We start from the raw sequence: 16483 nt of genomic DNA on the forward strand, positions 1-16483 counted from the left end.
TAGCATTTTATATATTCCATGCCCCAGGCTTCTGGAGGAGCTAATTGAATTAAAGTCATTTCCTTCTGCTTATTCCATTTAAAGAGGCAGCACCCTTTGGGTGACCCCGACCCTCTTGTTTGACCTCTTACCTCCCTGTTTATTTTATTACTTGAATTCACACATGTCTTGGAGTCAGCAGGATTTTTTTTTTTTTTTTAAAGAAAATCCCTGGTATCTATAAATTGATTTCTTTTGGACTCTTAACATCTTGGGCAATTCGTTTATAGCTAATGATGGCGGAGACAGAAATACCTGGGAGTCAGTGATCACTTTTAGAGAACTAGTCTTCCTTTCTTTGCCTCCTTCTGTTTATAGCTGTGACATGCCGAGGATAGCCAAGTGTAGACGAAGTGAAGAGCCACGCAGTGACGTCCTCACGTTTCCTTTGCAGGATAGGAGGGTGGCAGTGGGATGATGCTTTGGCATTTATGCCGGGATCTGGGCCAAAGTTTGCAGGAGGTAATGCCATTTAAAGATACTTTTTTTTCTGTGAAAGGAAGTAAGACTGAGGTTATAAAGAAGTAATAATATGTCTCCCTTGAGTTTCTCTTGCCAGCTGAGCTATTTACAATATGTTTTTGGAGTTTGTTGCAAGGACCACACTGGGGTGAAGAAATTTTATTTGGATTAGGATCATAAGAAGCTTTGGTGACTCAGCTGAGTTTATACTTAATATGTGTCAATAAAAAGCAGAAATTTTTTCCTGAATAATGTCTGTGCTGAAAAGCTACAACACATTTTCTGAGACCAGAACGCTGAAATAGATCGTTTATTGGAACCAATAGATTAGGCTCTCCATGGAACTGATATAAACTACAGTCTGTCAGTGTATAGATTTTTTTCCCCTAGAACCTAGAATGATGCTTTTTATTAAAAGGAAAAAAAAAAAGAACCCAAGAATGAGGATACAATTTTATTTTAGATTGTTTGTAGTTTCTAAAAGTCAACATACTGTAATCATCAGCTCTCGGATACTGCATAAAGGATTTTTCTCATTTTCATAAAAATATTAGTTGAGTAGAATTTTAATTTTTTAAATTTTAACGTATATTTTGAAATAAATACCTTAATATTTATATGCTTGTTAAATGTTAAAGCAGTATTTTTATTAGTAAGTGTTTACTTTTAGAACAAATAGAAAATATAGATAAGCAAAAATGAGACGAATGGAATCTCCTTGTAAGTCTACCCTCTCAAAATAATAACCATTTTGATGATTTTGGTGTATTCTAGAATGTTTTTCTATACATGCCATTCAGATATTTTTGCTTTTTTTTAAAAAAATTTATTTATTATTTATTTATTTTTGGCTGTGTTGGGTCTTCGTTTCTGTGCGAGGGCTTTCTCTAGTTGTGGCAAGCGGGGGCCACTCTTCATTGCGATGCACGGGCCTCTCACTATCGTGGCCTCTCTTGTTGCGGAGCCCACGCTCCAGACGCGCAGGCTCAGTAGTTGTGGCTCACGGGCCTAGTTGCTCCGCAGCATGTGGGATCTTCCCAGACCAGGGCTTGAACCCTTGTCCCCTGCATTGGCAGGCAGATTCTCAACCACTGCGCCACCAGGGAAGCCCCTATTTTTGTTTTTTAAACAAAAGTAAGATCATAATGTGAATGCTTTCTGTACTTTTTAAAAAATTCTGATTCTGTGCATATCTTTTTGTGTCCCTATGCTTATCCTGTTTTTGATGACCTTCTTTTTTAATAAGTAGTGTTGTCTTAAGATACAAAAGCACATGATAACATACCACCCAGTTTGACATGGTGTTGTTGGACTTCTCTTGCGTTTTAAGCTTGAGGATAGAGGCTCTCAGTTTCCATTACTGGTGAAACATTCTTGTGGCCCAAAGGAGACACAGAGGCAACCAGCAAGGGAACTTTTTCTCTGAAAAGGTTTTTCCAACGTGTTTTTGAAACCACAGAGCCAGCATCCTGCTTTTTCCCAAGTCTGGTTTCTCGTGCCGTCCGCTTCCACGCTCAGCACACAGTGAGTCTGTGCCCAGCTTTGGCCCCAGTGCCCCCGCCTGCCGGGCATACCCGCCGTGCAGGGGCAGTGTTGGTGCGGGGCTTGCTCTTCAGGTTAAGGTCCTCAGATTCATCTCTGCCTCGGCTCGGTGAGGAGTACGTCAGGGCCAGGCCCTGCTTCTCTCTGGTGTGACTGCTCTTCTCTCCCTCCAGCTGTGATGCAGCTGCCTCCAGACAGTCCTGCCGTTGCATAACGTGGGTCCGTGTCGCCGTGGTCCACCCTGGCCTCTGCTTGTGGCCCCTCACCCTCCACACCAGCCAGGGAGACAGGGTCCCGTCAGATAGCCTTTATTTCCCATATTTATCCATTTTCTTCCCACTTGGTATTAAGGTAGTCTAATTTTCTGCTATTCAAATAGTGAAAGTAATAAGTCAGCTCTCGGCAACTGTCTTCAATTTCATCTCATCTGCACTGTATTTAACAAATATTTCTTGAGGGTTTTAGTATCCTCTCTTTACCTAATTTATTGCTGATGTAGGTTTTTCTCCAATTTTCATTTTTATTCCATCATTTCATTTGGTTTCTGGTAGGAGTGGGCCACGTAGATGCCTCAGCCAGTGTTCCAAGTTAGATGAAAAATGCATTTATCTCGGCTATTCTGTTTTCTATTGATATAATTGTTTTAAATTCAGTTTGATGTTATTTGGATTGATTTTAAGTGGAAGAGGTGTGGTAGATGCTCGAAGAATGTAGAGATAAATTTCATGTGGATGATAATCATTCTCAAAAAAACATTGATGACTTTAAAGAAGAGAAGGAGAAAAAGCTATGAGTTGAGAATGGGCTCAGCTCCATGTAACTGAAAACTTGGAGAACGGTGACTTAAGCAAATAAAGCGTTTATTACTCTCTTGTAATAAACCTCAAGAGAGGTTTATTACTCTCTTGAGTCTGAAATTAGGAGCCCAGAGCTAGTGCTCGAGGATGTTGTCTACATAGCTGGCCCTTGTTTTTTGCTCTGTCATCATTAGCTTGTGGCTTTTATCCTCAAGACCACAAAATAGCTGCCACTCCCCCATCATCATATTATGTTCCAGGCAGAAAGAATGAAGAAAGGGGATGGTGTAGAAAAGCAGAAGCCTCCTTATGAGACTTGGCCTCTTTAGGGAATTCCCTGGTGGTCCAGTGGTTAGGATTCTGCCCTTTCACTGCCAAGGGTGCGGGTTCGATTCCTGGTTAGGGAACTAAGATCCCTCAAATCGTGCTGCCTTTTTACTTGGGAAGGGAAGCTTTTGATAGGAATGTCTCCTTATATCTCATTGGCCAGGACTGTACAGCATGGCTTCTCCAGCTAAAAGGGAGGTTGTAAAGAATTCTTACCTCTATCATTTAAGAAGCCAAAGCATCTGAAGTCCAGCGTAGTCAGCTCTGTCGGTATCCAGCTTCTCTGTATTCTCACAGCGCCCCCCAGGCTGTCTCATTATGCAGTGTCCCCTCCCAGGAAGAGGATGCAGGGCCGCCCACCTCTCCACCCCCGGTTTTCCAAAGAAAATAGAACAGCACCCCTAGGTCTGCTCTGGGACTACACCACACGTGCACTTCACATGTAACGTGTTTAAATGAAGACTGCTTTGCCACCCCAACATGCACTTCCCCAGTGGTGGTTGTGGACGTGTAGCCATCTGTCGGCAGTCTTTCCCTGTCGTCTTGATAATCAGATACACATTTGAGACTCCTAGTTTGTGCTGGGGAGTTGTCAGCCCTGGACTGTGCAGTGAGGAAGGCCACCTAGCCCAAGACTACCTTGAAAAATGTAGGTTGACAGTGAAACTTGAGCTAAACAAGGGAACGAGCCAGGTGGTCCTATGGAATTTCCTCTTTCCTTTCTTTGTTGCATTTAACAGTCACTGAAGGCTTTGGCATCCTGCTAAGTTTTCTTCCTCACCCCAAATTCCATCATCGACTTAGGGGACTTCACTATTTTCAGTGGTTCTGAAACTTCTGGGCCTCATCTCCATAAACCCCTTCCCTCAAGGTCTGGGATGGGGCCTAGGAATCTGTATTTTAACAGAGGGCCCTGGTAGGCATGGTCCCCAGAACATATTTGAGGAACTCTTCTTACCTAGAGAACTCATTCAGCACCCTCTCTACCACCTCATCTTCATTCTCAGCAAACTACCTTGCTTTCCATTTCAAAAAAAAATAGAGCTTTAGTTCTCATCAAGTGGGAACTCAGCAACTTCCTGCTAACCGAATTCATCTGAATTCTCCACCTGTCATTGCCTCTTCTCCCCTCTGCCTGTTCCCCTGACCCCCACACCCCAGCCCCATCAGTGGACGGCTCCATCACCGTGGCACCTGGGAGTCCTCTTAGACTCTGCAAACGCAAGCAGGCCTCCCTTGTCTGTGGAGGGCGGGTTACTGCATCTCTGGAGGGGACGAGACGATTGCTTCCCAGCCCTGCAGGTCAGAAATGCCCAGGTGCCTAATTAGCATTTTGGGGTATTATCAAGGGCTTGGTTTCCAGTTCAAAGCAAAACATGGTAGCATCTCATTTATTGACATTAAGGAATGAAAAACTTACAGAAGTGAATTTAAAAGAATGTTACAAGGTTATCTCTAAGTACTAAAAATAGTTTTTGCTCAATAGCATTATTTTTTTATATCTTAAGCGGGTGGATAGTGAATTGGGAAGTTAAGAATGAAAAGAGGAGTGCTAACATGTCAGTGATTTGCTAAAAAAAATACAGGGGCCCGCTTTTTATCTGTATTCACACGGGTGCAGGGGAGGAGGGTCGGTCTGTCTGGCGCTCCCTCACCCTGCGGCCTTGTCCTTGCTGTCGCTCTGCCTCTCGCAGTCACGTCTCCCCGCTTCCCCATTCGCAGGCCAGCTCCTCCTCAGCCTTCGGTCACACCTCTGACCTCAGTGTGAGCGGACACTTGGTCGGGAGCCCTTCACGTCCCTCACAGCGTTCGTCCGCGACTGCACCCTCTGACATGCTCCCACGCTCTGTGGTCATGCCTGTTGGCTTGTCTGAATCTTCACCAGCCTGTGGGCACCAAGAGGCCTGGGACCACATCCATCTTCCTGGCTTGTTGCATTGCCAGGGCCTCGCTCCTGCCCTGCCCATAATAGGTGCTCAAAAAACAGAAGCTCGATGGGAAAAAAAGAAAACTGTAATGAACTCTGTTGCCACCATTTGTAGAATTTGGAACAGCTTAGCCTTTTAATTATAAATAATTATTTTACTGTGATATAATAGTTGAATTGTTTAGTGGTGACTGAAAAGTGTTGTACCTTAACTAGATGACCTGGGGCCACTAGATTTCCTCTGTCTGCTTTGTATAGTGTCACCTTCACCTGTTGTCATTGATACGAAACTGAGAAAAATCTTCATTATTTTAATGAAAAGTGCTCAACTAACAGTTTCTTCTTGCCAAGCTCAGTTTTCAAAAGAAGTGTTTTTACTTCTTAAAAGCTTGATAAGCATCAGTTTTATGGAAACGTTTTTTAGTTAGTTACAAAGGTTGTAAAGTGTTGGTTATTAAGTATATTGAAAAGAAAAATTTCTTTTTTGAAAAGGAAAACTAAAAATAGGATGACAAAGTAGAAAATCTTTGATGGTTCAAGGAAAAACTGTGATTGAAAGAACACTCTTAGGGTCTCACTCGGTGTTGCATAGTTAACTTGGATATAGACAGCTTTTATTTATGTTTATTTACACCGACCTGATAGCAATTTCATCTCCCTTTTCTGAATGCTGTGAGTGCAAAGCCAACGCGTCCTGGGGACTGTACTTAAATGTTTCATTTTGGTAGCAGTGTTGCTCAGGAAATTTGAAGTTAGGAGTTTTAATTTGGTTTTAGGATTTTTAAGACCAGCTCTGGTCACTGAGTATGATAAAAAGAAAGGGGAAAACTGGAAGGCCCGGCAAGTTCTTAGTTTTGCAGCTGTGTTATTAAAAATCTCCACTAAAAAGTCTTTATCTTTTAACCAGAAGTGGTTATGGTTTGTAATCAGTTACCCTCTGATTGGCAGGCTTTAATGTGGCTGAGAAAAAAATACCCTGTCTCTCATCCGTTGACTTTTCATCTGAACATAACAATAAGCATAAAAATTGCCACCTTCCTCCGTACGTGTGTGGGTAACATAACCGTCAGGAGGTTCACGGAACAGGCTGTGAAGCTAAAAGCTGTGAAGCTGTGAAGGCTAAAAAACTCACTTAAATTAGAAATTGAACCATTTGAAGCTTATGGTGTTAACAGAAATGAAGAGAGAGGAAGAAATCATGAAGTACAGCTATCAAGTAAAAATACATGCTCATTTGAAAATCAGTAAAAACTTAATTCTTGCCTCTTAATTAAGTTGTATAATTTTGAGCTTTGAGATCTGCTAACAAAAACATTCCATTGCTTGGAGCCACCGGTGAACAAAACCACATACAAATTCATTAACTGCCTGTTCTTGGGCAGCTTTGTACATAAAAGAGCTTTCAAGAGATTCATCACAGGCTTGTAGGATTTGGGTTATAATATTGCATAGCATCTGCTATCAAGGATAATGAGATGTAATAGATCACAAGGATAATTTGAAATCTATAGAGAATCTCAAACTCTCATTTAGCCAGCGGTTTCAATCTTTTGAGCAGATATTTTATCAGAGTTGATAATTATCCAAATTGACTTATTGGAATTTTGTTTTTCACTTAATTCTTTTGGGGCCAGGGCTGAAAAATAGCAAGGCCTTGAAAGACAGAGATAAAGCAGGATGTAGATGACCAATGTTTTAATATAATTGTTAGAGTTATTTCTAACTGACGATCTCAGAAAAGAAAGCGCCTCCACTATGCAGTTCTCAGAGTGTTGAGCCTTCACCAAAAAAAAAAAAAAATCATTCCTGGTAAAGCTGGTGCTCCAAGAAAACCTATTGCTTATTGGAAAAGGCGAAACCCTTCAGTGGTTCCTGGCTGCTCTGGAAAGCACACTGTGAGCTGGAGTGGGGACCCTGGCTACGCTCGCACCCAGCACGTGCAGGGGGGCGCCCTCAGCGCGGGGCTCCCTCCTCTGGGACCTGTGGCCATTCCCCTTGAGACCCGTGCTGCAGGAGCATCGTGGGTTACGCGCAGGGATGCGGTGTCCTGCGAGCCCTGCTGGCCTGGTGGTGGTTTTGTAATCAGCTGGGTGGTGCGTGTGTGTATCTTCCCTTCCTTTAGTGGAATTTTCTTCTGAAAATGAGTCTTTGGAGTACTTGCTACAGTACATCCCATAAAGCAGAGAGCCAAATATTATGCATAAAGCATGTGACTCTGGGTTAGACGGTAGATTGAGTTCACTGCCGCTGGTTGATGCCTGGATCTCTGTGTGTCAAATCAGACGTAATACCCACCAATGCTTGCCTTGCTGTTTATTTTAGAGCAAGCTTCTGCAAAGTTTGTTAGTCGTGTACTTTATCAGTAAAAAAGTTTTAAGTGCACGTGTGTATATTTATAAAATATTTATGCTATTGTATATAAATATGTCATATATAACAAAAATGTATAGTTAAGTTACTTGTAAGTAAAATTCATGTACTCTTACACCTATGTATTATATTCATTTTAAGATACACAAAGTGTGTGTTTTAAAAGAGAGAGTTAAGAAGTCAAATATAAGTGAAAGTTCTCAAGTTTTCTTCCATAACCCTGAGGTAGGTACCCACACCCTGCTTTGAAGTGCAGTGTTTCCGGGACTTAAGTAAATGTAAAGGCACTTTGGCATTGCAAAGTGCTTCACAAATGTAAGTCTTGTTTTTATCACTATCATGGTTAATCCACATTTCTTAAGGACTGCACTCCAGGCACTCCCCTGGACGTTCTAAGACAGAGGCGCGTGGAGCTTGTGTGAAGTGTTTTACTGTTTCTCAGAGTTCCTTAAGACACCACTTTGAAATATTAAGTCTAAGCATAGTGGCTGGAAAAACACATCATCTTGAAGCACATTTTAATAATTACCAAGAGCACTGCTTATTAAGCCCTTATTACTTGCCAGGCACTGTGCTGAGTGCTTTTGTTATACTAGAAAGTAGTGTTTCTCTAAAAGGTGTCACTCAGTGTGGACAGGAGCCTGGAGGCCCCGCGTGGCTGGTCCTGTGGACAGTATGCCTGGAGAGACAGAGGCTGTGGGTAGTGGCATTTGCATGATTGAAGGTTGTACTAAGAGAGGTTAACTCGGTGTTGCTCCAGAGACAAGAGTTATATCCAGAGGGAGCTGTTTCGAGGGAGTCGTCCTGACTTGGTCTGGGAGAGAGAGAGAGAGAGACCTGTCCCACAGCTGGAGCCCTTCTGTGCAGGGCTGCCTGGGGAGAAACCGCTTCCTGTCGCCAGATCCAGGGATAGTGTCCATTCCTCCATCAGGACAGAGATGAGACTAGCTGACCCTAAGTTCCCTCTGACCTTTTAGGGCTTTATTATTCTTGGAGTCACTGAATTGGGTTTCGCTCCTCTGCTGTACCCATTCGGCTTATTCCATATTGAAGGCCCGTGTCACTGCCTTAAGATCCCTCACTCCACCTGTGTTTGCACCGTTGCCACCCTTGCCATGTCCTGTCCCTGCCCAGCCGGTTCCCTGCAGTGACCTTTCCATGGTTCCTGAGCGAGCTTTCCTCCACTCTGGTCAGTCCTCTGTGTCCTGAAGTCTAGTCTTCCTTAAATGCCACCCTCGTTACAGTATCACACGTTTTCTCTTACTGCAAACCATGTTACCACAGACTTTGCAGGTTAAAATAGCACAAGGTTCTTATTTCGTAGTTCCTAAAGGTCAGAAGTCCAAGTGTGGCCTGGCCGGATCCTCCACTCAGGGTTCCCCTGGGCTGAAATCCCTGTGGGCCGGGGCCGTGCTTCCCCCCTGGGGCTTGGGGGCCGCTGGCAGAACTCATACCTTCGCATCTCTGCATCTGAGGTCCCCGGACCGCTCTGCTCCTACCGGCCGCCTGGGCTTCTTTGCCATGTGGTCCTTGGGTAGCTCACACGGGGAGGCTTGCTTTTTTCTGGGCCCGCCAGGGTGTGCCTGCTTGCGACCGTTTGAAAATCTAACAACTTGTTTTTAATTATAGAGAGCTTCTCCCTGGAGGAGGCAGGCAGACCAGAGACCGCATCTGGTCATTCCTTGTCAACGACGGCATCTGGGAGGACGTGGCCCTGACCACTCTTAGGTCCAGCCTGATGGTTCCGAAAAGAGTCATGGGTAGAGCTGCAGCTGTGCTGGGTGTCAGGGCTGCCTTTGTCACCACGCACCTCCCTAGGTGGCCGCTGAGTCTCTGCATGGCGGTGATTGCGACTGGGCTGGACCTCCACCCGCGAGCGGGGGGCAGGTGGGAGTGCGTGCTTCGGCGTAGGGGTATCCCTCTTCCTTTGGACCTCCAGAGTCACCCCTGGGCCTGCAGGACAGCACTTCTGGGCCTCTGTTGGATGGGTCACACTTCATTGGCAACATTCATTTTATGTTTATTTGTGAAGGGACAATATGAGATTACCAAATAAAATATAATTTCAAGTGCTGTGAATGAAAGAATATATTACATTCACTGTTAATGAGATCCTGGTGTTGCAAAATGATTCCATGTAATGAATCCCAGGAAATCAATGAACAGTTTAATTACCGTTGTGGCAGTGCTGTGTGAGAGTATTGCTTTCGTCAGTTTTACAATTTATCAATTTTCTTTTCCTTTCTCTTTCTTTAATTGCTTTGATGAAGTAAGTATAAATACATTCTTTGTTAGCTTTTGATCTTTTTTTAAGAAATGTGTTAAAAAATTCAGATTTCTTCCTTTGTAGTAATAATGGCCCCTGTATTATAAAAAAAATATACATTTTTTTATGTGTATTACCATTTACAATTTGTATATTTTTAAATGAGGCAATATTTCCATTTTGTAAATTTAATCATTGCTAAGTCTTACTAAAACATTGTCCTTTTCTCTCTGTCATTTTTTTGTAAACTGCTTTCTGTCTCTTCTCAACTTACCACTTGACCCATCAGTCAAAAATTTGATTTGCTTTCTGTGTTTATTGTCCATTACCCAGTCATGCTCTGGGGGCAAATAAAAAGAAAAACACTGCTTTTGTGTGTCTCCATACCCTTTTCAATTTTAAACAAAGTGAATTTTCTTTTTACAGTATTTTTAGCTTGACAGTTCAGTGACTGTGTTGCTTTCTTTTCCACTATGGTGGTAATTGATTTTTAAAACTTATTTATAAATCATAATACAAAATATTGACCTGGGTATTTAGAGACATCTAAAGTCGTTTTTTATTTTGGTGACTCTAGATTTTACTAATTATATATTGAGAAAGTTATCATGGATTTTCTACACTCTTTTAACTGCCATAGATGTTTATAAGTAGTCTACATTTTTAAAAAATAAATTTATTTATTTATTTATTTACTTTTGGCTGCGTTGGGTCTTCGTTGCTGCGCGCGGGCTTTCTCTAGTTGTGGCGAGCGGGGGCTACTCTTCGTTGCAGTGCGCGGGCTTCTCATTGCGGTGGCTTCTCTTGTTGTGGAGCACGGGCTCTAGGCGGGCGGGCTTCAGTAGTTGTAGCACACGGGCTCAGTAGTTGTGGCTCACGGGCTCTAGAGCGTGGGCTCAGTAGTTGTGGCACACGGGCTTAGCCGCTCCGTGGCATGTGGGATCTTCCCAGACCAGGGCTCGAACCCGTGTCCCCTGCATTGGCAGGCGGATCCTTAACCACTGAGCCATCAGGGAAGCCCAGTAGTCTACTTTTGGTTTGAGATTCAGGGTCTCAAAATTGAGTCAAGAATTATTTCAACTGATTTACTCTATGGAGAGAAGCAATTTACTGAGTTCCACTGTGAGAGGGAGAACCTGCTGTCTGTTTTCCTTCGAATTCCTGCATTGACACCATGGACCCTTTGTTCTTCGGGTACCGCTGGGAAGGAGCCTGGGTGTTGAGGACTTCTCCCAGTTCTGGCTTGTCGCCACGCACGGGGCGACACGTGAGGAGCCACTGAACCCATGTGCAGGGCTGCTGAGTTGTGCAAAACAAGATGACTGATCCTAGAACACGGCCTGTTGTGAGGCTTAGCGGTTGATGTTGTGATGTCTGGAAAGAGGGACAAGCCTCCGCAAAGGAGGGTGCTGCTTGAGTTTTGCGCATCTCTTGATAGGTAGGTATGGCTAGGGCTCCTGCCTCCTCGGGCTTATGTTCCAGGGAGGAGCTGGAGTGTGACAAGTACCGGGAAGGAAATTGAAGGGTGATGTACCTGGGGAGGGCCTCCCGCACGTGAGACGGTCAGGGACGTTCTCCCTAAGACGTCATATGTAAGACAAGATCTGAAGGACGAGAAGGATCCAGTCATGGGAAGAGGCAGGGGGAACAAAAAGTACAAGGACCTTGAGGCAAAAAAGAGCCTGACCTGCTCAGAGCAATGCCTGATGTCCAGCACGGTACTGGTCATGGGTTAAGTGTGCAGTAAATGTTTGTTGAATGAATAAGTGAGTGACTGGATCTGAAATACCTATCTTATTTTTCACTCTTGAGTGTAATGGAGTTGAAGGAAAAATTGGCATTTTTCTATAGTGAACACATATAGTTTTTATAATCGGAAAAATGTTTTGTAAAACTTTTTTTTTAATGAAAGATCAGCCTACAGGTCGTGTTGCTGTAGTGGATTGTTTCGTATGGAGGGGGCTTGCTTGGCCGTTGCCGTCTGGCCCTGTGTGGTGACAAGCTCTGCTCTGTTTCTGTGTTGCAGCCCTCGTGGTCAGCACCACCTCAGCCGGATTTGCCTTGGCCCCAGCACCTTTTGACTGGCCCTGCTTCCTGCTGACTTTTGTCGGAACTGGCCTGGCTTCCTGCGCTGCCAACTCCATCAATCAGGTCAGTGTGTCACCTTTCAGCTGGATCACGATTTTGTTACTTCTTAGGTGATGCTATTGTCACATTAAAAAAAAAAAAAAACCTTCCAAAATTGCACCTGTAGCTGGGAAGGTCCTGTGAACCTGTGTCCTACAAGGTCTGGGGCACAGAATCAATTTGTCTTTTCTTTTGAGGTGAAAGGTTTTCAAATATTTCAGGGGAGAGAGCGTTAGAGTTTCTTCCTCAAATGACTAGGATTTGGGGTTAGGAAGTGTTTGAGGGCCGTCAGACTTTCTCCTCTTACTCACTTCAGGTACATTCCCCTGAGCTTACATTATTATGTGCTGTTCTTTCTTTGGTTTGACTTGTTTGCGTTTTAAACCACCACTATGCAAAACAGTGTATTTTAAACAAGCATATCCAGCTTAAAAAAATAAAATAAAATAAAATTTCAGTATTCAGTAAACTTGGTATGTGGAATCAGAATATATCAAAAAATTAATTAGCACATTATTTTTAATGCATCTTCCCCTCCCTATTATGTATTATTTTAAACATCAAAGTGATTCTCTAAAATAGTTTTTTTCCCCCCGCCTGGTCATTGTGGGGTGCCCCAGCCTTGTGGCTTTCTCATAAGATACTGTGGTGGAAAAGTCTTGGCTAAAACGTAAAGAAAGTCATTTTCATCACCAGAACACCCAAGAGGAGTTGGCACGGTTTTAAAACTGGAATTCAAGTTACCAGCAGGAAAACAGCTTGGCTGAGTGGATGCGTGAGTTGGTAGTCTGTAAAACATGAGCGTTTTCATTCGGTAATGCCTAAAATCATTGTGTTTTTTACAATGTGTTATCAGCTTTTTGGAGAAGGATCAATCTATTTCAAATAAAGTTAATTTTCTGTTACAGTTTTAAACATCAAAACAGTCTTACAGTGAGGTTCAAACAGCCCTGCTCCTCTGTCCCTCCTGTAAACCATGATTCCATCTCTTCCAAGTGGCTCCTACCCTTTGCTGCCCTCCCATATTCCCTGGCTAAGAGAATGATCATGGTTTCACAATGAACATGTTTTTAATGAAAATTGGAATAAAAAGCAGTACAAGGAAAATGGATTTATGTGGCTATTTTGGGGTCTAGGTTTCAAAATATTTTTTAAATTATTACTTTTATGTAATTATAAATCTGGGTCATAAGATTAAGCCAGGAAAACATTCTAGTTTTCAGGCTCCTTTTAAAAATTGAAGAACTGCACTTATCCTTGGGATATTAACTGCTGTCTTCTGTTTCAATTACACGAATTTTAAATAGAGGCTCCAGACAAAAGTGTGGAGACTCAGAAAACAACAAGAAACTAATAAGCATCAAATGGTTCAGAAATCCCCAAATATTATAAAAGATAATACAGAATGGCCTTGAGTTGGAGCTGCCTGCCTCCCGCTCCCACCACCACCAGAAAGAAAAAGGTGGTTCAAGAATTCATCACGGAGAAAAACCCTTCAGTTGTAGCAAAGAAATATCTGGAGGAAATAAATGATTTACATTTAGGCAGAAATTTGTGGAAGCTGAACATAAACCAAGGTTTTAGAAATTTTAGAAGTTTAAATGAGCTTAGATGGCTGTGTTAGTTCACAGTCTGTAGGAAGTACGTTTGCTGCAGGGGGTGAGTTGGGTTCTGTTGGTTTTTTGTTTTTTTTTTTTAATTTACTTATTTATTTATTTATTTATGGCTGTGTTGGGTCTTCGTTTCTGTGCGAGGGCTTTCTCTAGTTGTGGTGAGCGGGGGCCACTCTTCATCGCGGTGCACGGGCCTCTCACTATCATGGCCTCTCTTGTTGGGAGCACAGGCTCCAGACGCGCAGGCTCAGCAGTTGTGGCTCACGGGCCCAGTTGCTCCGCGGCATGTGGGATCTTCCCAGACCAGGACTCGAACCCGTGTCCCCTGCATTGGCAGGCAGATTCTCAACCACTGCACCACCAGGGAAGCCCGGGTTCTGTCGGTTTTAAACTGGTGGGGTTCTTTCTGTGCTGACAAGTGGCAGTGCCTGTCGCTTCCGTTCGTTGCCTCCCTAGGCTGGTTTCCTCGCCTGGCCCACCTCTCACGCACACAGCCGTCCTGCTCTTCTTCTGGAATGCTCGCACACCCCCTGCAGCAGCGTTGGGCGTGGCGTCCGCCCTTTGTCAGTGCCATTGGACGCATGAATAACTTCCTCATCTTACTGTATTCATCACATTGCTTCCTCCCACTTGCCTTGGACTGTGATTTCACTGGGAAGCCTTGTAATACTTAAAAAATCTCAATGATTTCCACCGCTGTCGAATTTCATGGTTATTATGGTATCAATTAGCTTCTTAAATTACAGTATTTTCTAAATAACGTTGGAAATATTTTAGTTCTAGTGTTGTTAAGCAGTCTCATAAAATTAAAATAGGGGAACATGAGGCGGTTTTCATTAGCGCTTTTCTTTAGTGTAAGCAGAACGAAGAGCACGAGGCCACAAGAATTTGCCTGAGTTTTTGAACAGCAGATAAAGAAAGAAATAGTCCTTGGCAAAAAGGAAGTGCTTCCTGCTTTTTTTTAATCCGCGCCCTGCAGCATGTAGGATCTTAGTTCCCCAACCAGGCATTGAACCTACGCCCCCTGCATTGGAAGCACAGAGTCTTAACCACTGGGCCGCCAAGGAAGGAAGTCCCTTCCTGCCTTTTTAAGGGAGCTGGTGTTCAACTGAAAGAATGCAGATGTGTGGTTGGTGTGCACGAACGTTCTCCAGCTTCTGATAGAGTTCTATAGGGAGAAAATGTCCTTCCGTCACGTTTATAAAAGGGTTCAAATAACAGTTCACATTTTTTTAATACTTCTCGTAGCTGTTATTCATTTAGTTCTGAGTATTTCTTCTTCGTACCCTGCTTCTGTGATCTCTCTGTTTGAAAGCAGGAAAAATAAAGCGTTGGAAAACAGTTCTTACATTTCTTTTAAGGAGGGAAAATGAGGTTTAGCTTCTGATTTATGAAGTCCTGACTAATGCATAAAGAGATTCATGTATATGTAAGAAACCACTAACATGACAATATAAAAAGGAATTACACCCATGTTTTGTCAACCATATGCATGCTTCATTTAAAGCCATAGGGCAGCTTGAAAGCGGGGATGCCTTCCAAGGATGAACGCAACCCATAAAATTCAGCGACTGGAAGATGCAATGTTCTAGATGGCCTTGACTGATCACATCTTGTAAGACGGGAGACCAAAAGGAAGAAGCTGGATAAGTTCAAGTAGAATGAACTAACAAGTTGAAAGATAAGACTTATCAGAAAATTATCATCACAACTCTTGGCTATTTGACATAACAGATATTGTTGTAATAAGCTGTATTGGGGATTATTTTACTTACGTTACACATACATGAATTTTTTTAATAAAGGTCAAGAGTGTATGTCAGTAAGTGCATTTCTACAGGATGAATTTTAACAGTGATTCCATTTTATGGATGTGCCACAACTTTCTCAGCCAATCCTCTATGGTTGCAACTTTTTGCTTCTACAAGTAATGCCACACGCACCTCTGTTTTTAAAGGACAAAATACTGGAAGCGAAATTGCTGAGAGAAAGGCTACCAGCCAAAGCATATATGAAAATGATTTAATGCTGGAATGTATGATCTTAGCAGAATAATTAATTTCTAATATTCATACAGTGCTTTAGAGTTTACAGAGCATATTTACATAAATTATTATTTAAGCCGTACAACCCTGTGGGGTAGGTGGCATTATTTCCATTTCTATTTGTAAAACGTTTTGTTTTGCCATTGAATCATTCTTTTTAAAAGCAACATTTAAAAATTATGATGAAAATAAAGTGCTTATTGCACATCAGTGAGAAACTATAAGTAAGTAAAAATAACAGTAACATTTTTAATTTTATGTCCCCTTGTGCCAGGCACTGTTTTGTGTGTGAGAGTCACAGCAGAGAAAAAGCAGAAATCCCTGCCCTCGTATCTTGTATCCCAGCACCCAAATAGATCCACCGCTTACCATTGTGATTTATGTTATTACTGTACAGACTTTTTTCACGCACATACCTTCATATTAATTTCTCACAGAAATGATATATATATAATATGTATATTTTCTATATATTTTTTCTTTTAAGTAGTATGTTATGAATGTCTTTCCATGTTGATATTTGCTATATAGCATGATTTTAAGAGTCGTATCTAGATCTACCATGATTTGTTTAATCGGTTTCTCCTTATTTGACATTTTAGGGGTTTCCAATTTTTGCCCAAATAAATAATGCTGAGCCGAAATTCTTGTAGCTGAATCTTTGAACATGTCCACAACTATTTCTTTAGGTAGATTCCTGAAATTGTGCCACTGTATTAAAAGGTATATAGTTTTCAAAATAAAAAGTTAAAATTAAAAAAGATATGTATTTTAAGTACAGCTTAGTTTCTTCCCTGAAGGTCTTTTTTTGTTTGTTTGTTCCAAATCAGTTTATGCTTCCACTTGGCAGCGTGTGAGAGCTCATCACCAGCTCTGCGCATTAGAAAATCTATGCTGGCTTTATAGGTGACCTTAGACGTGTCCTTTTAATTTCATTTATTTATTTATTTATTTATTTGGCTGTGTTG

At 42.3% G+C, this 16483-nt stretch overlaps 1 protein-coding gene across 1 annotated transcript in view; it reads left to right on the forward strand.

Moving 5' to 3' along the window:
• Positions 1-16483, forward strand: part of COX10 (cytochrome c oxidase assembly factor heme A:farnesyltransferase COX10) — a 111429-nt gene that overhangs the window by 10346 nt on the left and 84600 nt on the right. Inside the window, exon 4 of the mRNA XM_082441438.1 lies at positions 11757-11881. Coding sequence (XP_082297564.1) covers positions 11757-11881 — 125 coding nt within the window. The remainder of the gene's footprint in view (positions 1-11756; positions 11882-16483) is intronic.

This window comes from Balaenoptera physalus (assembly GCF_965194825.1).
Source record: "Balaenoptera physalus genome assembly, chromosome: 20".
NCBI classification, from domain to species: Eukaryota; Metazoa; Chordata; class Mammalia; order Artiodactyla; family Balaenopteridae; genus Balaenoptera; species Balaenoptera physalus.